This window comes from Oncorhynchus masou, chromosome 27 (genome assembly GCF_036934945.1).
Source record: "Oncorhynchus masou masou isolate Uvic2021 chromosome 27, UVic_Omas_1.1, whole genome shotgun sequence".
Classification (NCBI taxonomy): Eukaryota; Metazoa; Chordata; class Actinopteri; order Salmoniformes; family Salmonidae; genus Oncorhynchus; species Oncorhynchus masou.
Window position 1 is genome coordinate 18,317 of NC_088238.1, and position 17,791 is coordinate 36,107.

At 45.8% G+C, this 17,791-nt stretch overlaps 1 protein-coding gene across 2 annotated transcripts; it reads left to right on the forward strand.

Annotated features, from left to right (window-relative positions):
- Window positions 1-657: 657 nt before the first annotated feature.
- LOC135515547 (small ribosomal subunit protein mS33-like) lies at window positions 658-17,286 on the forward strand. Of its 2 annotated transcripts, none has more exons than XM_064939165.1 (3): window positions 658-833; window positions 15,032-15,252; window positions 16,160-17,286. In XM_064939165.1, exons 2-3 carry the CDS (start codon window positions 15,038-15,040, stop codon window positions 16,263-16,265), a joined length of 321 nt encoding a protein of 106 aa, XP_064795237.1. In that variant the 5' UTR covers window positions 658-833; window positions 15,032-15,037; the 3' UTR covers window positions 16,266-17,286. The 2 variants fall into 2 exon arrangements, with proteins under 2 accessions (XP_064795237.1, XP_064795236.1); XM_064939164.1 differs by lacking the exon at window positions 658-833 and adding an exon at window positions 1,401-1,571.
- The last annotated feature ends 505 nt before the right edge of the window (window positions 17,287-17,791 follow it).

The window sequence follows — 17,791 nt, forward strand, 5'->3', positions numbered from 1 at the left end:
TTAAGACTGTTGGAAAAGCACTCCAGGTGAAGCTGGTTGAGAGAATGTGAAGAGTGTGCAAAGCTGTCATCAAGGCATATGGTGGCTACTTTGAAGAATCTAAAATATATTTTCATTTAACACTTTTGGTTACGACATGATTCCACATGTGTTATTTCATAGTTTTGATGTCTTCACTATTGTTCTACAATGTAGAAAATAGCACAAATAAAGAAAAACCCTTGAATGAGTAGGTGTGTCCAAACTTTTGACTGGTACAATATGCTTCAGTAAGATTATGATTTTTAGTATTTATAGCAGTGGTTATCAACTGTACTGTAGGGATGGAACGTAAGTCGCTGGATATTGAGGTCGTGGTGGCAGTTGCTGTGAGCTATTTGTTTGTCCAAGACTTGACATCAGAAGAGTTACAGGGTGTGTTGAGTGAAGGTGTTCCCGTCCTTTCAGGCTGTTGGTCTGAGGTAGAACTAGAGAGATTTAAATAGTGGAGTAAGGTGGTGGGTTTTTAGTGAGTGCAGGGTTAGATGGTAGGGTATTTTTTTAAATGTATTTATTTTACATTTTCAAGCAACGTATAAGGTAGTTAAACTCCAGTCTAGTAGGTGGCGGTAATGCAACATGTATTGGCTGCCAACCGCCGTTAAACATAATCGAAGAAGAATATTATCTAAGCGGAGGCATGCTTGAAGGTTAGCGACATATTGAACGAAATACAATAACAACTACTAGTGACACAAACTGAGTAGCAAGTTATACAATTGTCGTGTAGAACATGGTATTATAATCTACATTTGGATATAACAAAGCCACTACACAAGTCGCGGTGATTCCAGGTATGTATTTGGCTGTGGACGCAGTGAGCCAATTTGTCATTCAGTGCATGTTTTCCTTTGGCTGGTGCATGTTTTAAAACTGATCATGAACGTTTATGATGTGTTTGACTATGATTTTTTTCTGGTATTAAACCATGACAAATGAAGCGCTTTCATAAACGGGTTGGTTGCTTAGAAACTATGGGACAAAACTGGGTTTACAGAAGATGTTCAATATGGCGATTTGAATTTTAATCCCAGGGCCAAAAAAGACCGGTAACGTGTGTTTCTTCAGTTTATACAAGGATAAACACCGAGCGCACAAATAATTCCGTGTGCAACAAAAGTAATCAAGGTAAAACGGCAACACCGAAATGGTTTTAGGGAAATAACCCCAAGATGTGCTGGGATTTCGATGCAAACTTTCGTAACTTTTATTTAAAAAATAAAATAATTGCAACTTTTTTACAAGTTGAGCCACAGTGTTCATTTAAATGAAAATGCCCGAGAAGCCGGTGTTGGCAGGATATTGTCACGGGTGTTCGGCCCGAGACAACCCTTCTTCCTTGTTTGCAAGCTACCAATTTTTAGTCCAGTCAAACAGATGAACAGTATCTACATTTTGTTTTAAGCTGTTTTCTAGTGACAGTTATTTGGATACATCCATAACAATGAGCTAATGAGGTGCTATTTACCCTGGCACAGAACATGTGCTCTCTGTTCAGAGCAGCTAGCCGACAACACAGCTACAGTAACACGGTCAGTTCAAACACTGAAGCTGTCTCGGCTGCTGCAACCTTTTGTTGTACCTTTTGTTTCAATTGGAATTTCTGTGTCTCTCCAGCTGAGAAACGCTGTCGCGACTCCTACTTGTTCATTACTTTGATATGGGACAGCTGGAGATGGAATTTGAATATTGAAACCAGGTTGCAAATGTCGGAGAAGCAGACAGCAACGTTTATACAAATCTCCGCTGTTGAAAACTAAATGTTGGTCTAAAAGAAATATAAGATAATGTCTAGATGCTTTATATGGTGGAGATCAAGTTCATAAATTGCCTGGCTGGGCTTATGAAACAGTGGATTGTGGTCAGATGCAACGGAGTAAATTGGTATTTTAAAGTCATAGATTTAGCCAGTGGTAATTTGTGAAATAGACACTGGCTGGAATGCACTTTTAACCAATCAGCATTCTGGATTAGACCCAATCGTTGTATACATTCATAACATTATCTAAGTGATGCTGTTGACGTTTAGTTACCTGGGTCAAGGTACAGCACATTTTTGGTGGGTGGCCCTTGGACTATTTAAAGAGGAACTACTTTGCAGATATGAAACACACAGTGGTGGAAAAAGTACCTAAACTTGTGAAAGTGACGATTCCTTTTTATAGAAAATGACTCAAGTGAAAGTCACCCCGTAAAATACTACATGAGTAAAAGTGTTTGGATTTAAATATACTTACGTGTCAAAAGTTAAAGTATAACTCATTTCAAATTCCTTATATTAAGCAAACCAGGCGGCACGATTATTATCATTTTTTTAATTGACTGATGGCCAGGGGCACACCAACCCTCAGACATAATTTACAAACAAAGCATTTGTTTTTAGTGAGTCTGCCAGATCAGAGGCAGTAGGGATGACCAGGGATGTTCTCTGTTTGGTGAGTCCTCCAGATCAGAGGCAGAAGGGATGACCAGGGATGTTCTCTGTTTAGTGAGTCCTCCAGATCAGAGGCAGTAGGGAGGACCAGGGATGTTCTCTGTTTAGTGAGTCCTCCAGATCAGAGGCAGTAGGGAGGACCAGGGATGTTCTCTGTTTAGTGAGTCCTCCAGATCAGAGGCAGTAGGGAGGACCAGGGATGTTCTCTGTTTAGTGAGTCCTCCAGATCAGATCAGATCACTACGCCTGGCCCGCCACAGGAGTCGCTAGTGCGCGATGGGACAAGAACATCCCTGCCGGACAAACCCTCCCCTAACCCAGCCAATTGTATGCCGCCCCATGGGTCTCCCGGTCGAGACCGTCTGCGACAGATCCTGGACTCGAACCCAGAATCTCCAGGGGCACATCTTGCACCGTGATGCAGTGCCTTTGACCACTCTAGAGGCCCTAACAGTGCAATTTTGATGGCCAACTAGCTAAAAAAGTTTGAGAGGGGTTGCGCTAATCTAGCTCTGACAAGCATTAGTTGTTGATAGCCTACCTTGTCATGGTTGTTTGATCAACAGGACTTAAGTTCCCAAATGTAAGAGGACTCCCCTGGTGTTTACATATTTGCAAAGATCCATTCAGGTGTATTTTGTGGCTTTTGGCGAATGTGTTCTAATGATCTAAAGTCGTGTTGCTACTTCCTGTAAACACACAGTCCAGTTCATAGTGAATGACGACAGGCCCTAATTCCTGTAAACACACAGTTCATAGTGAATGATGACAGGCCCTACTTCCTGTAAACACACAGTCCAGTTCATAGTGAATGATGACAGGCCCTACTGCCTGTAAACACACAATCCAGTTCATAGTGAATGATGACAGGCCCTACTTCCTGTAAACACACAGTCCAGTTCATAGTGAATGATGACAGGCCCTACTGCCTGTAAACACACAGTCCAGTTCATAGTGAATGATGACAGGCCCTACGTCCTGTCAACACACAGTCCAGTTCATAGTGAATGACGACAGGCCCTACTTCCTGTAAACACACAGTTCATAGTGAATGATGACAGGCCCTACTTCCTGTAAACACACAGTCCAGTTCATAGTGAATGATGACAGGCCCTACTGCCTGTAAACACACAATCCAGTTCATAGTGAATGATGACAGGCCCTACTTCCTGTAAACACACAGTCCAGTTCATAGTGAATGATGACAGGCCCTACTGCCTGTAAACACACAGTCCAGTTCATAGTGAATGATGACAGGCCCTACGTCCTGTCAACACACAGTCCAGTTCATAGTGAATGACGACAGGCCCTACTTCCTGTCAACACACAGTTCATAGTGAATGATGACAGGCCCTACTTCCTGTCAACACACAGTCCAGTTCATAGTGAATGATGACAGGCCCTATTTCCTGTCAACACACAGTCCAGTTCATAGTGAATGACGACAGGCCCTACTTCCTGTAAACACACAGTTCATAGTGAATGATGACAGGCCCTACTTCCTGTAAACACACAGTCCAGTTCATAGTGAATGATGACAGGCCCTACTGCCTGTAAACACACAGTCCAGTTCATAGTGAATGATGACAGGCCCTACTGCCTGTAAACACACAGTCCAGTTCATGGTGAATGACAGGCCCTACTTCCTGTCAACACACAGTCCAGTTCATAGTGAATGATGACAGGCCCTACTGTCTGTAAACACACAGTCCAGTTCATAGTGAATGATGACCGGCACTACTGCCTGTAAACACACAGTCCAGTTCATAGTGAATGACGACAGGCCCTACTTCCTGTAAACACACAGTTCATAGTGAATGATGACAGGCACTACTGCCTGTAAACACACAGTCCAGTTCATAGTGAATGATGACAGGCCCTACTTCCTGTAAACACACAGTCCAGTTCATAGTGAATGACAGGCCCTACTGCCTGTAAACACACAGTCCAGTTCATAGTGAATGATGCCAGGCCCTACTGCCTGTAAACACACAGTCCAGTTCATAGTGAATGATGACAGGCACTACTTCCTGTAAACACACAGTCCAGTTCATAGTGAATGATGCCAGGCCCTACTGCCTGTAAACACACAGTCCAGTTCATAGTGAATGACGACAGGCCCTACTTCCTGTAAACACACAGTCCAGTTCATAGTGAATGATAACAGGCCCTACTGTCTGTAAACACACAGTCCAGTTCATAGTGAATGATGACAGGCCTCTGTGCAAACGGCTTGTTTGTATATAAGCCTACTGTAGTTCTGATTGGCTCTGGGGCCCCAGTCTGCGTAGACTCTGGTCCTGGACGAGACAGCTGTTTCATTTACTGCAGTGTCTACTAGTCGTCCAAACGCACGGCCACTTTCCCTCTATATTGCTATAGGATTTTCACAAATGCCCAAACATGAATGAAAATGTGAAAATGGCCATGTGACCAAGTGCTCGCTTGTCAGAAATGTCTGTGTTCAGGAAACAGCCATTGACCAGCTTTTCAAGCTTAATAATGTCAAAAAACATTTGGTAACTAGCTACCAAAGAATGGAGTTTCGCTGAGCAACTATCATCATTACTGCCGTCACGGCCTGTATGCACTTCCTAATAAGGTCTGAAATGCCCAAACATTCTATAAATGTATGACAACGTGAAATGACCATAAAAGGGCACTGTTCTTCCTAGGGTGAATAGAATGATGCAACTAAATAAATGCCTGGAAATAATCTATATTACATTCTGGGGGTAGAGCAGGTGGAATAGTGTTACATTCTGGGGGGAGAGCAGGTGGAATAGTGTTACATTCTGGGGGGAGAGCAGGTGGAATAGTGTTACATTCTGGGTAGAGCAGGTGGAATAGTGTTACATTCTGGGGGGAGAGCAGGTGGAATAGTGTTACATTCTGGGTAGAGCAGGTGGAATAGTGTTACATTCTGGGTGGAGAGCAGGTGGAATAGTGTTACATTCTGGGTGGAGAGCAGGTGGAATAGTGTTACATTCTGGGTGGAGAGCAGGTGGAATAGTGTTACATTCTGGGTAGAGCAGGTGGAATAGTGTTACATTCTGGGGGTAGAGCAGGTGGAATAGTATTACATTCTGGGGGGAGAGCAGGTGGAATAGGGTTACATTCTGGGGGGAGAGCAGGTGGAATAGGGTTACATTCTGGGGGGAGAGCAGGTGGAATAGTGTTACATTCTGGGGGAGAGCAGGTGGAATAGTGTTACATTCTGGGGGAGAGCAGGTGGAATAGTGTTACATTCTGGGGGAGAGCAGGTGGAATAGTGTTACATTCTGGGGGGAGAGCAGGTGGAATAGTGTTACATTCTGGGGGGAGAGCAGGTGGAATAGTGTTACATTCTGGGGGTAGAGCAGGTGGAATAGTGTTACATTCTGGGGAGAGAGCAGGTGGAATAGTGTTACATTCTGGGGGTAGAGAGCAGGTGGAATAGTGTTACATTCTGGGGGCAGAGCAGGTGGAATAGTGTTACATTCTGGGGGAGAGCAGGTGGAATAGTGTTACATTCTGGGGGTAGAGCAGGTGGAATAGTGTTACATTCTGGGGGCAGAGCAGGTGGAATAGTGTTACAGTCTGGGGGTAGAGCAGGTGGAATAGTGTTACATTCTGGGGTAGAGCAGGTGGAATAGTATTACATTCTGGGGGGAGAGCAGGTGGAATAGTATTACATTCTGGGGGTAGAGCAGGTGGAATAGTGTTACATTCTGGGGAGAGCAGGTGGAATAGTGTTACATTCTGGGGGGAGAGCAGGTGGAATAGTGTTACATTCTGGGTAGAGCAGGTGGAATAGTATTACATTCTGGGGGAGAGCAGGTGGAATAGTATTACATTCTGGGGGTAGAGCAGGTGGAATAGTGTTACATTCTGGGGGGAGAGCAGGTGGAATAGTGTTACATTCTGGGTAGAGCAGGTGGAATAGTGTTACATTCTGGGGGTAGAGCAGGTGGAATAGTGTTACATTCTGGGGAGAGCAGGTGGAATAGTGTTACATTCTGGGGAGAGCAGGTGGAATAGTGTTACATTCTGGGGAGAGCAGGTGGAATAGTGTTACATTCTGGGTAGAGCAGGTGGAATAGTATTACATTCTGGGGGGAGAGCAGGTGGAATAGTATTACATTCTGGGGGTAGAGCAGGTGGAATAGTGTTACATTCTGGGTAGAGCAGGTGGAATAGTGCTACATTCTGGGGGAGAGCAGGTGGAATAGTGTTACATTCTGGGGGGAGAGCAGGTGGAATAGTGTTACATTCTGGGGGGAGAGCAGGTGGAATAGTGTTACATTCTGGGGGGAGAGCAGGTGGAATAGTGTTACATTCTGGGGGGAGAGCAGGTGGAATAGTGTTACATTCTGGGTAGAGAGCAGGTGGAATAGTGTTACATTCTGGGTAGAGCAGGTGGAATAGTATTACATTCTGGGGAGAGAGCAGGTGGAATAGTGTTACATTCTGGGGGTAGAGAGCAGGTGGAATAGTGTTACATTCTGGGGGCAGAGCAGGTGGAATAGTGTTACATTCTGGGGGAGAGCAGGTGGAATAGTGTTACATTCTGGGGGTAGAGCAGGTGGAATAGTGTTACATTCTGGGGGCAGAGCAGGTGGAATAGTGTTACAGTCTGGGGGTAGAGCAGGTGGAATAGTGTTACATTCTGGGGGAGAGCAGGTGGAATAGTGTTACATTCTGGGGGAGAGCAGGTGGAATAGTATTACATTCTGGGGGGAGAGCAGGTGGAATAGTATTACATTCTGGGGGGAGAGCAGGTGGAATAGTGTTACATTCTGGGGAGAGCAGGTGGAATAGTGTTACATTCTGGGGAGAGCAGGTGGAATAGTGTTACATTCTGGGTAGAGCAGGTGGAATAGTATTACATTCTGGGTAGAGCAGGTGGAATAGTGTTACATTCTGGGTAGAGCAGGTGGAATAGTGCTACATTCTGGGGGTAGAGCAGGTGGAATAGTGTTACATTCTGGGTAGAGCAGGTGGAATAGTGTTACATTCTGGGTGGAGAGCAGGAGGAATAGTGTTACAGTCTGGGGGTAGAGCAGGTGGAATAGTGTTACATTCTGGGGTAGAGCAGGTGGAATAGTATTACATTCTGGGGGAGAGCAGGTGGAATAGTGTTACATTCTGGGTAGAGCAGGTGGAATAGTGTTACATTCTGGGTAGAGCAGGTGGAATAGTGTTACATTCTGGGTAGAGCAGGTGGAATAGTATTACATTCTGGGTAGAGCAGGTGGAATAGTGTTACATTCTGGGTAGAGCAGGTGGAATAGTGCTACATTCTGGGGGTAGAGCAGGTGGAATAGTGTTACATTCTGGGTAGAGCAGGTGGAATAGTGTTACATTCTGGGTGGAGAGCAGGAGGAATAGTGTTACATTCTGGGTGGAGAGCAGGTGGAATAGTGTTACATTCTGGGTGGAGAGCAGGTGGAATAGTGTTACATTCTGGGTGGTGAGCAGGTGGAATAGTGTTACATTCTGGGTAGAGCAGGTGGAATAGTGTTACATTTTGGGGGGAGAGCAGGTGGAATAGTGTTACATTCTGGTGGGAGAGCAGGTGGAATAGTGTTACATTCTGGGTAGAGCAGGTGGAATAGTGTTACATTCTGGGGGCAGAGCAGGTGGAATAGTGTTACATTCTGGGGTAGAGCAGGTGGAATAGTATTACATTCTGGGGGGAGAGCAGGTGGAATAGTATTACATTCTGGGGGTAGAGCAGGTGGAATAGTGTTACATTCTGGGGAGAGCAGGTGGAATAGTGTTACATTCTGGGGGGAGAGCAGGTGGAATAGTGTTACATTCTGGGTAGAGAGCAGGTGGAATAGTGTTACATTCTGGGTAGAGCAGGTGGAATAGTGTTACATTCTGGGGAGAGAGCAGGTGGAATAGTGTTACATTCTGGGGGTAGAGAGCAGGTGGAATAGTGTTACATTCTGGGTGGAGAGCAGGTGGAATAGTGTTACATTCTGGGTGGTGAGCAGGTGGAATAGTGTTACATTCTGGGTAGAGCAGGTGGAATAGTGTTACATTTTGGGGGGAGAGCAGGTGGAATAGTGTTACATTCTGGTGGGAGAGCAGGTGGAATAGTGTTACATTCTGGGGGTAGAGCAGGTGGAATAGTGTTACATTCTGGGGGCAGAGCAGGTGGAATAGTGTTACATTCTGGGGGGAGAGCAGGTTGAATAGTGTTACATTCTGGGGTAGAGCAGGTGGAATAGTGTTACATTCTGGGTAGAGCAGGTGGAATAGTGTTACATTCTGGGGTAGAGCAGGTGGAATAGTATTACATTCTGGGGGGAGAGCAGGTGGAATAGTATTACATTCTGGGGGTAGAGCAGGTGGAATAGTGTTACATTCTGGGGGTAGAGCAGGTGGAATAGTGTTACATTCTGGGGAGAGCAGGTGGAATAGTGTTACATTCTGGGGGGAGAGCAGGTGGAATAGTGTTACATTCTGGGTAGAGAGCAGGTGGAATAGTGTTACATTCTGGGTAGAGCAGGTGGAATAGTATTACATTCTGGGGAGAGAGCAGGTGGAATAGTGTTACATTCTGGGGGTAGAGAGCAGGTGGAATAGTGTTACATTCTGGGGGTAGAGAGCAGGTGGAATAGTGTTACATTCTGGGGGAGAGCAGGTGGAATAGTGTTACATTCTGGGGGAGAGCAGGTGGAATAGTGTTACATTCTGGGGGAGAGCAGGTGGAATAGTGTTACATTCTGGGGGTAGAGCAGGTGGAATAGTGTTACATTCTGGGGGCAGAGCAGGTGGAATAGTGTTACAGTCTGGGGGCAGAGCAGGTGGAATAGTGTTACAGTCTGGGGGTAGAGCAGGTGGAATAGTGTTACATTCTGGGGGGAGAGCAGGTGGAATAGTGTTACATTCTGGGGGTAGAGCAGGTGGAATAGTGTTACATTCTGGGGAGAGCAGGTGGAATAGTGTTACATTCTGGGGGGAGAGCAGGTGGAATAGTGTTACATTCTGGGTAGAGCAGGTGGAATAGTGTTACATTCTGGGTGGAGAGCAGGTGGAATAGTGTTACATTCTGGGTGGAGAGCAGGTGGAATAGTGTTACATTCTGGGTGGTGAGCAGGTGGAATAGTGTTACATTCTGGGTAGAGCAGGTGGAATAGTGTTACATTCTGGGTGGAGAGCAGGAGGAATAGTGTTACATTCTGGGTGGAGAGCAGGTGGAATAGTGTTACATTCTGGGGGTAGAGCAGGTGGAATAGTGTTACATTCTGGGTAGAGCAGGTGGAATAGTGTTACATTCTGGGTAGAGCAGGTGGAATAGTGTTACATTCTGGGTAGAGCAGGTGGAATAGTGCTACATTCTGGGGGGTAGAGCAGGTGGAATAGTGCTACATTCTGGGGGTAGAGCAGGTGGAATAGTGCTACATTCTGGGGGTAGAGCAGGTGGAATAGTGTTACATTCTGGGTGGAGAGCAGGTGGAATAGTGTTACATTCTGGGTGGAGAGCAGGTGGAATAGTGTTACATTCTGGGTAGAGCAGGTGGAATAGTGTTACATTCTGGGGGAGAGCAGGTGGAATAGTGTTACATTCTGGTGGGAGAGCAGGTGGAATAGTGTTACATTCTGGGGGTAGAGCAGGTGGAATAGTATTACATTCTGGGTAGAGCAGGTGGAATAGTGTTACATTCTGAGTAGAGCAGGTGGAATAGTGTTACATTCTGGGTAGAGCAGGTGGAATAGTGTTACATTCTGGGTAGAGCAGGTGGAATAGTGTTACATTCTGGGTAGAGCAGGTGGAATAGTGTTACATTCTGGGTAGAGCAGGTGGAATAGTGTTACATTCTGGGTAGAGCAGGTGGAATAGTGCTACATTCTGGTGGTAGAGCAGGTGGAATAGTGTTACATTCTGGGTAGAGCAGGTGGAATAGTGTTACATTCTGGGTGGAGAGCAGGTGGAATAGTGTTACATTCTGGGTGGAGAGCAGGTGGAATAGTGTTACATTCTGGGTGGAGAGCAGGTGGAATAGTGTTACATTCTGGGTGGAGAGCAGGTGGAATAGTGTTACATTCTGGGTAGAGAGCAGGTGGAATAGTATTACATTCTGGGGAGAGAGCAGGTGGAATAGTGTTACATTCTGGGGGTAGAGAGCAGGTGGAATAGTGTTACATTCTGGGGGGAGAGCAGGTGGAATAGTGTTACATTCTGGGGGCAGAGCAGGTGGAATAGTGTTACATTCTGGGGGGAGAGCAGGTGGAATAGTGTTACATTCTGGGGGAGAGGAGGTGGAATAGTATTACATTCTGGGGGAGAGCAGGTGGAATAGTGTTACATTCTGGGGGAGAGCAGGTGGAATAGTGTTACATTCTGGGTAGAGCAGGTGGAATAGTATTACATTCTGGGGGAGAGCAGGTGGAATAGTATTACATTCTGGGAGTAGAGCAGGTGGAATAGTGTTACATTCTGGGGGTAGAGCAGGTGGAATAGTGTTACATTCTGGGGGGAGAGCAGGTGGAATAGTGTTACATTCTGGGGGGAGAGCAGGTGGAATAGTGTTACATTCTGGGTAGAGCAGGTGGAATAGTATTACATTCTGGGTAGAGCAGGTGGAATAGTATTACATTCTGGGGGAGAGCAGGTGGAATAGTGTTACATTCTGGGGGGAGAGCAGGTGGAATAGTGTTACATTCTGGGTAGAGAGCAGGTGGAATAGTGTTACATTCTGGGGGGAGAGCAGGTGGAATAGTGTTACATTCTGGGGGGAGAGCAGGTGGAATAGTGTTACATTCTGGTGGGAGAGCAGGTGGAATAGTGTTACATTCTGGGTAGAGCAGGTGGAATAGTGTTACAGTCTGGGGGTAGAGCAGTTGGAATAGTGTTACATTCTGGGTAGAGCAGGTGGAATAGTGTTACATTCTGGGAGTAGAGCAGGTGGAATAGTGTTACATTCTGGGGGGAGAGCAGGTGGAATAGTGTTACATTCTGGGGGGAGAGCAGGTGGAATAGTGTTACATTCTGGGGGTAGAGCAGGTGGAATAGTGTTACATTCTGGAGGGAGAGCAGGTGGAATAGTGTTACATTCTGGGGGAGAGCAGGTGGAATAGTATACAGCGTTACATTCTGGGGGGAGAGCAGGTGGAATAGTGTTACATTCTGGGGGTAGAGCAGGTGGAATAGTGTTACATTCTGGGGGTAGAGCAGGTGGAATAGTGTTACATTCTGGGGGAGAGCAGGTGGAATAGTGTTACATTCTGGGGGAGAGCAGGTGGAATAGTGTTACATTCTGGGGGAGAGCAGGTGGAATAGTGTTACATTCTGGGGGGAGAGCAGGTGGAATAGTGTTACATTCTGAGGGTAGAGCAGGTGGAATAGTGTTACATTCTGGGGGTAGAGCAGGTGGAATAGTGTTACATTCTGGGGGTAGAGCAGGTGGAATAGTGTTACATTCTGGGTAGAGCAAGTGGAATAGTGTTACATTCTGGGGGTAGAGCAGGTGGAATAGTGTTACATTCTGGGGGTAGAGCAGGTGGAATAGTGTTACATTCTGGGGGGAGAGCAGGTGGAATAGTGTTACATTCTGGGGGGAGAGCAGGTGGAATAGTGTTACATTCTGAGGGTAGAGCAGGTGGAATAGTGTTACATTCTGGGGGTAGAGCAGGTGGAATAGTGTTACATTCTGGGGGGAGAGCAGGTGGAATAGTGTTACATTCTGGGGGTAGAGCAGTTGGAATAGTGTTACATTCTGGGGGTAGAGCAGTTGGAATAGTGTTACATTCTGGTGGGAGAGCAGGTGGAATAGTGTTACATTCTGGAGGTAGAGCAGGTGGAATAGTGTTACATTCTGGGTAGAGCAGGTGGAATAGTGTTACATTCTGGGGGGAGAGCAGGTGGAATAGTGTTACATTCTGGGGGGGAGCAGGTGGAATAGTGTTACATTCTGGGGGAGAGCAGGTGGAATAGTGTTACATTCTGGGGGTAGAGCAGGTGGAATAGTGTTACATTCTGGGGGGAGAGCAGGTGGAATAGTGTTACATTCTGGGGGTAGAGCAGGTGGAATAGTGTTACATTCTGGGGGAGAGCAGGTGGAATAGTGTTACATTCTGGGGGTAGAGCAGGTGGAATAGTGTTACATTCTGGGTAGAGCAGGTGGAATAGTGTTACATTCTGGGTAGAGCAGGTGGAATAGTGTTACATTCTGGGGGGAGAGCAGGTGGAATAGTGTTACATTCTGGGGGTAGAGCAGTTGGAATAGTGTTACATTCTGGTGGGAGAGCAGGTGGAATAGTGTTACATTCTGGGGGTAGAGCAGGTGGAATAGTGTTACATTCTGGGTAGAGCAGGTGGAATAGTGTTACATTCTGGGGGGAGAGCAGGTGGAATAGTGTTACATTCTGGGGGGGAGCAGGTGGAATAGTGTTACATTCTGGGGGAGAGCAGGTGGAATAGTGTTACATTCTGGGGTAGAGCAGGTGGAATAGTGTTACATTCTGGGGTAGAGCAGGTGGAATAGTATTACATTCTGGGGGTAGAGCAGGTGGAATAGTATTACATTCTGGGGGAGAGCAGGTGGAATAGTGTTACATTCTGGGGGTAGAGCAGGTGGAATAGTGTTACATTCTGGGTAGAGCAGGTGGAATAGTGTTACATTCTGGGTAGAGCAGGTGGAATAGTGTTACATTCTGGGGGAGAGCAGGTGGAATAGTGTTACATTCTGGGGGTAGAGCAGGTGGAATAGTGTTACATTCTGGGGGAGAGCAGGTGGAATAGTATTACATTCTGGGGGAGAGCAGGTGGAATAGTGTTACATTCTGGGGGTAGAGCAGGTGGAATAGTGTTACATTCTGGGTAGAGCAGGTGGAATAGTGTTACATTCTGGGTAGAGCAGGTGGAATAGTGTTACATTCTGGGGGGAGAGCAGGTGGAATAGTGTTACATTCTGGGGGTAGAGCAGGTGGAATAGTGTTACATTCTGGGGGTAGAGCAGGTGGAATAGTATTACATTCTGGGGGGAGAGCAGGTGGAATAGTGTTACATTCTGGGGGGAGAGCAGGTGGAATAGTATTACATTCTGGGGGAGAGCAGGTGGAATAGTGTTACATTCTGGGGGTAGAGCAGGTGGAATAGTGTTACATTCTGGGGGGAGAGCAGGTTGAATAGTGTTACATTCTGGGGGGAGAGCAGGTGGAATAGTGTTACATTCTGGGGGTAGAGCAGGTGGAATAGTGTTACATTCTGGGGGAGAGCAGGTGGAATAGTGTTACATTCTGGGGGGAGAGCAGGTGGAATAGTGTTACATTCTGGGTAGAGAGCAGGTGGAATAGTGTTACATTCTGGGTGGAGAGCAGGTGGAATAGTGTTACATTCTGGGGGGAGAGCAGGTGGAATAGTGTTACATTCTGGGGGGAGAGCAGGTGGAATAGTATTACATTCTGGGTAGAGCAAGTGGAATAGTGTTACATTCTGGGGGTAGAGCAGTTGGAATAGTGTTACATTCTGGGGGTAGAGCAGGTGGAATAGTGTTACATTCTGGGGGGAGAGCAGGTGGAATAGTGTTACATTCTGGGGGTAGAGCAGGTGGAATAGTGTTACATTCTGGGGGGAGAGCAGGTTTAAACAACCAATTTAGATGTTATGTTCCTACACTGTTGTAGGTGATAAAACGGAGATCTGTCTATATTCATGAGACGCTCATGCCTCTGCTCTACCAATGGGACTCATTGTTACAAAGGCGACAAGTCCAATATTAGCTCCTAGAAACTTATTTGTCTTTTTTTCGTTGTTTTTTTTTTGTTGTCAAGAGTGGAACCACTCGCTCTGTTTGTTCCTCTCTGGATAAAATCAACAACCTTTCCATTTGCTGGATCAGCCGGTCTGTGTGTGGCAGTAATAAGTGATTTTATTGGAGGTGCAGAAAAGGTGGATTTGATGCTTTATTTCGACATTATTAAGTTGGACAAGCTGTTAAATGGCTGCTTCTTGGGCTTAAAGAGAATCGCTGTATTCAACGTTTCCTGTAAGCCCAGATTGTTGTTCAGTTTAGATTGTTGACAACATGTAAACTATATTTTTGTCTCTGATTATTGAAAATATATACATCTGCACAATGAGCTCTTGTTGTGTCAAATACATCATTACCGTTGTTGGCAAGGTAGCGTGCGAATTTGAGCCATATTAGCATAGACCAGGCATCAGTCAAAACAAGACATGGTATGAAGAACGAGATGAAACGAGCCACCTACGTTTCCCTACATGCCAGCTTCTTGTCATTGTTGCTAGCTATCTGGCCATCCAGAATCACCCAACAGACTTTTATTTATTTTACCTTTATTTTACTCGGCAAGTCAGTTAAGAACAAATTCTTATTTTCAATGACGATTGATTGATGATTTGTACCTTGTCAGCTCAGGAATTTGAACTTGCAACCTTTCAGTTACTAGTCCAACGCTCTAACCACTAGGCTACCCCATTTGAGCGCTCGTGTCATTTTGTCTTTGTGACGTTGTCAGCTAACCCGTTTTATAGAAGTTATTTATATTTTTTAGGACATATTTGACCAATGTTTGCTGCTTCTCTTTCCTCTTGCCTTTCAGCGAGCTATGGCCGGCCTGTCCAGCTACGCCGTACGTATGGCGCGTCTCAGTGCACGTATCTTTGGGGATGTGGCGCGTCCCACGGACAACAAGTCCATGAAGGTGGTCCAGCTGTTCAAGGAGCCGCCCATGGCCCAGAAAAAGGAGGTGTACGACTGGTACCCTCAACACAAGATCTACTATGCCCTTACACAGAAGCTACGATACATGGGACTCTTCAGGTAGACATGACATGGTGATGGGCTTAATGGATCCATAGGCCTATTCATGGGAAAGGGATCTGGGTTGTTTTGGCATGTCTGTGTTTGGCAGTGTGCAATAATGTATACAGCCCTACTCTAGCCAGAACCACTGCTAGAGGCTTCAGAAGGTTCTTCTGGCTAACCACAGACAGAGAAATTACAGTGTTCTAGACCCTGTTAGTCTCTGTGTTCTAACCAGACAGTGTTCTAGACCCTGTTTGTCTCTGGGTTCTAATCAGACAGTGTTCTAGACCCTGTTTGTCTCTGGGTTCTAACCAGACAGTGTTCTAGACCCTGTTTGTCTCTGTGTTCTAGACCCTGTTTATCTCTGGGTTCTAACCAGACAGTGTTCTCGACCCTGTTTGTCTCTGTTCTCGACCCTGTTTGTCTCTGTGTTCTCGACCCTGTTTGTCTCTGTGTTCTAGACCCTGTTTGTCTCTGTGTTCTAGACCCTGTTTGTCTCTGTGTTCTAGACCCTGTTTGTCTCTGTGTTCTAACCAGTGTTCTAGACCCTGTTTGTCTCTGTGTTCTAGACCCTGTTTGTCTCTGTGTTCTAGACCCTGTTTGTCTCTGTGTTCTAACCAGTGTTCTAGACCCTGTTTGTCTCTGTGTTCTAGACCCTGTTTGTCTCTGTGTTCTAGACCCTGTTTGTCTCTGTGTTCTAGACCCTGTTTGTCTCTGTGTTCTAGACCCTGTTTGTCTCTGTGTTCTAACCAGTGTTCTAGACCCTGTTTGTCTCTGTGTTCTAGACCCTGTTTGTCTCTGTGTTCTAACCAGACAGTGTTCTAGAACCTGTTTGTCTCTGTGTTCTTCTGTACACCTCCTTCAGTGCCGTATTAATTGAGCTCACATCAGTAACACCATTCCCTCCCTGCTTCCCCACCAGAGATGAACACGAGGACTTCAAGGAGGAGATGCGCCGGCTGAGGAAGCTGAGAGGCAAAGGGAAACCCAAGAAGGGCGAGGGAAAGAGAGCCAGCAAGAAGAAATGAGCACTTCCTTTCCCTGTCATACCTGTGGATAAACCCAGCCTTGCTCCGTCATACCTGTGGATAAACCCAGCATTGCCCTGTCATACCTGTGGATAAACCCAGCATTGCCCTGTCATACCTGTGGATAAACCCAGCATTGCCCTGTCATACCTGTGGATAAACCCAGCCTTGCCCCGTCATATAGGACCTATGGGGGAATCACAACAGTCCTCGTTTGCTTTGGGACACCAGAGGAATGGCCTCCCTAACTGTGTTCACAACGGTAACATGTGACCCCACTCAGGATGTTCATAATGACTGGATCCTTGGAACAGCTGATGATGTGTGTTGAGAGGATCCTTTCCTGTCCCCATCACAGAAGATCCTGTCTGACAAGTGACCGGTCTTTGACCGCTGTGTGTTTGGTACATAAAGCATTGGGGCGGCAGGGTAGCCTAGTGGTTAGAGCGTTGGACTAGTAACCGGAAGGTTGCAAGTTCAAACCCCGAGCTGATAAGGTACAAATCTGTCGTTCTGCCCCTGAACAGGCAGTTAACCCACTGTTCCTAGACCGTCATTGAAAATAAGAATTTGTTCTTAACTGATCCTGTCTGACAAGTGACCGGTCTTTGACCGCTGTGTGTTTGGTACATAAAGCATTTCTGTTCATTGCTTTCCAAGATGTTTCACTTGTATCCAAGGTGTTATGCTTTCCAAGATGTTTCACTTGAATCCAAGGTGTTATGCTTTCCAAGATGTTTCACTTGTATCCAAGGTGGTATGCTTTCCAAGATGTTTCACTTGTATCCAAGGTGTTAAGCTTTCCAAGATGTTTCACTTGTATCCACGTTGTTATTGGCTTTCTGTTCTCATTAGTCTCTGTACAGTGACCGGGTGAAGGAGAACTGGAGGGCGTCAGTACATAGAACTGTGATGCTGGTATGTTCCTATTGACTGAGACAAAGCTGGTTGTTTTACACCTGTTCTGAGTAACACCAGGTGTCGTGAATAAAATACTGAAAACAAATCTGCTGAAATGGGACTCTCCAGTGTGTGACTGGGTTTATTGCCATGCAAATACTGTGTTATACAATGTTGTTACTAGCGACTTCGTGTAACGACAGGAAACCCATTTAAAAACCTGATGTGTTCTCTGTATGAATTGATGCCCAGGGCCCAGTTTTTGAAACCTGATCTGTATTTCTCCTATCGGATAAACTGAATAGACACCAGTTCATTATATTTCTAATCATTTAGTCTGTTTATAGTCCCTGAGGGTGGAGTTTGGCTGTCACTCAATATGGGGGTATCTTTAATGTTGCTGATACACACACACACACACACACCGTTCATGAAGCCATGTGTGTTCAGACCACCTTGATACACATGGGTACTGGTGTAGTGGGTCTTGTCCAGAGACTGACTCCACCCTATTTTATTTTTATTTTACCTTTATTTAACCAGGCAAGTCAGTTAAGGACAAATTATTATTTACAATGACGGCCTAGGAACAGTGGGTTAACTGCCTGTTCAGTGCACTACTTTAG